Source organism: Austrofundulus limnaeus, unplaced genomic scaffold (assembly GCF_001266775.1).
Source record: "Austrofundulus limnaeus strain Quisiro unplaced genomic scaffold, Austrofundulus_limnaeus-1.0 Scaffold2413, whole genome shotgun sequence".
Taxonomy (NCBI): domain Eukaryota; kingdom Metazoa; phylum Chordata; class Actinopteri; order Cyprinodontiformes; family Rivulidae; genus Austrofundulus; species Austrofundulus limnaeus.
In genome coordinates this window covers 9,708-11,893 of record NW_013954815.1, presented here as the reverse complement: position 1 = coordinate 11,893, position 2,186 = coordinate 9,708, and the positions used below count along the sequence as shown (strand labels likewise).

Sequence of the window (2,186 nt, the reverse complement as noted above, 5' to 3'; positions counted from 1 at the left end):
ATATTAATGTTTAAAATCATATAATGGCAGTCAACGGAGCCTTGTATTGGTCCAATACTGCCCCCTGCTCTATCTACACAGTACTGCACCATAGTTTCATGATATTTAAACACAGTAGTTCAGTGGTTACAATACTAATATGCTTGTATTTTGATGTTTTACTATAGTGTTTTCCTAATATTGCTTTATTGTTGTAATATATTGCAATTGAATGTCAACGATTGCATTGGCAATGTGGCCTCTTTCTGCACACATATAATCCAACCCCTGGGATTGTCCTCAGCCACAGCTCCTATAGTCTCATGGTGAAAACTGTGGGTTTTCATGCAGGAGATCAGGGTTCAATCCCAGCTAGCAACAAACTATTTCAGTAAAACTACATATTTTCAGATTGTTATATTGTCACACAATTACCTTCATTACAAACACCTGCTGACTTGGCAGGTGTTTGACTGATAATAATTAGAAAACACTTTTGAACTTGGTCACACTTCATTCTGCAAGTCCACTGCTGCAGGCAAAGCCATGCTACATGGCACTGAATACTTATTTTTACATCGTAAAAAACCCATATCTATTTTTTTTTTCAAAYTACTTTGACAGTTTTAATAGAATTTAAACTTTGGGAGGGAGAAAAATGTGCAAAAAGAAAGTTAAGAAGCACATATCCTATTTTTTTTTTTACATAAAATGTAGCTTAAATTTAAAAATGTAAGTGGCAAGTGATTAAAGAAATAAATGTCCTCATTAGTATATGTTTAGGAGTCCATGTGGTGTTTCTACACAACCAAGAAAAAACACCAACAAACCAWCTGAGTGTGTTACAGCTCCAAGTAAAACTCAGAGAGATGTTCTGCTCCAGCTTCACAGCCTGCTGTCCTGGACTCAGATCAGGTTTCTGCTGGGCTGGCAGCTCCTGGCTGTGTGTGTGTGTGCTACTGGAGCTGCAGGATCTGCTTACAGTCATCTACACAGTACCACTAACACCCGTCTACACATTCTAAAGAACACACAGAGGCTCAGCAGCACTGACACGTCTGCAGGATGCAGCACTCTGTGCAGGTGTGTGAATCAGTACCTGCGTTGTGCTTTGCCAGATATTTATCTTTGTACTGCTTCTTCTTCTTGCCAAACCAGGTGCAGCTGGCCTGTTGCTCCTGCTTGGTCTTCTCCATGGCCATGCATGCCACTCGCCTGCCAACACAACAGTGAGTGTGTTCAGTTACACTTAGTGCTGCAGTGGAAACATCTGAGGCAGGCAGACAGCAGATCTGTGAGAGAAGCCATGTTCCTGCTGACTGACCTGTGTTTCCACAGGCTCAACAGGGAGGAGGCACAGTCAGGATATGTGAGGTAGATGTTTGTGAAACCAAACGGTGGTGTTCCTCCACACCTTGTAGCTGATTTTTAATCTGCAACWATAACCCTGACCAACAGCTGCGACAGCTCTGAGCTGCTCCACGTTTAAATGAGTTAAAATATTTTGTTGGTGCTAAATCAAAGCTGTGAGCACGAGAACATCATCAGCATTTCTAAATTAGACACAAACCACACAACACAAAGAAGCATCAGATCTGATGAAACATGAACTCACAAGTAGCTCCAGATTATTCACTGGGTTTTTCTCAGAACTCCCTTACATGATCCTGTGTTTGTAACCCAGGGGTCCAAACTGGTCCACAGGGTCTCAGTTTTAAAGCTGAGTCTGATGATCTGAAGACCAGTGAGGATTGAAATAATATTGATGTTATCTGGCTGTATGAAACAACAGAGCAATGTAATGTTTCCACTGAACAAAGGTTGTTGACTCAGACCATCATGCTGCACTTTCTTAGACTTGACTAAGGTCAGGGGATCATACTGTGTGGTGAGGCTTCAGACAAACAGTGGTTTTCTAACATCCTTTATGGTCACAAAAAGTGTTTCAGCCTGCTGGTCTCTGTCCCAGTTATTAGACTGTCTCTGTCCCAGTTATTAGACTGTCTCTGTCCCAGTTATTAGACTGTCTCTGTCCCAGTTATTAGACTCTCTGTCCCAGTTATTAGACTGTCTCTGTCCCAGTTATTAGACTGTCTCTGTCCCAGTTATTAGACTGTCTCTGTCCCAGTTATAAGGCTGTCTCTGTCCCAGTTATAAGGCTGTCTCTGTCCCAGTTATAAGGCTGTCTCTGTCCCAGTTATAAGGCT

General features: G+C 41.8%; 1 protein-coding gene across 1 annotated transcript in view; it reads right to left on the bottom strand.

Moving 5' to 3' along the window:
- Nucleotides 1-2,186, bottom strand: part of LOC106510949 (peripheral plasma membrane protein CASK) — a gene marked incomplete at both ends in the record, with an annotated part of 19,025 nt that overhangs the window by 14,077 nt on the left and 2,762 nt on the right. The window contains 1 exon segment of the mRNA XM_013999686.1: nucleotides 1,079-1,194. Coding sequence (XP_013855140.1) covers nucleotides 1,079-1,194 — 116 coding nt within the window.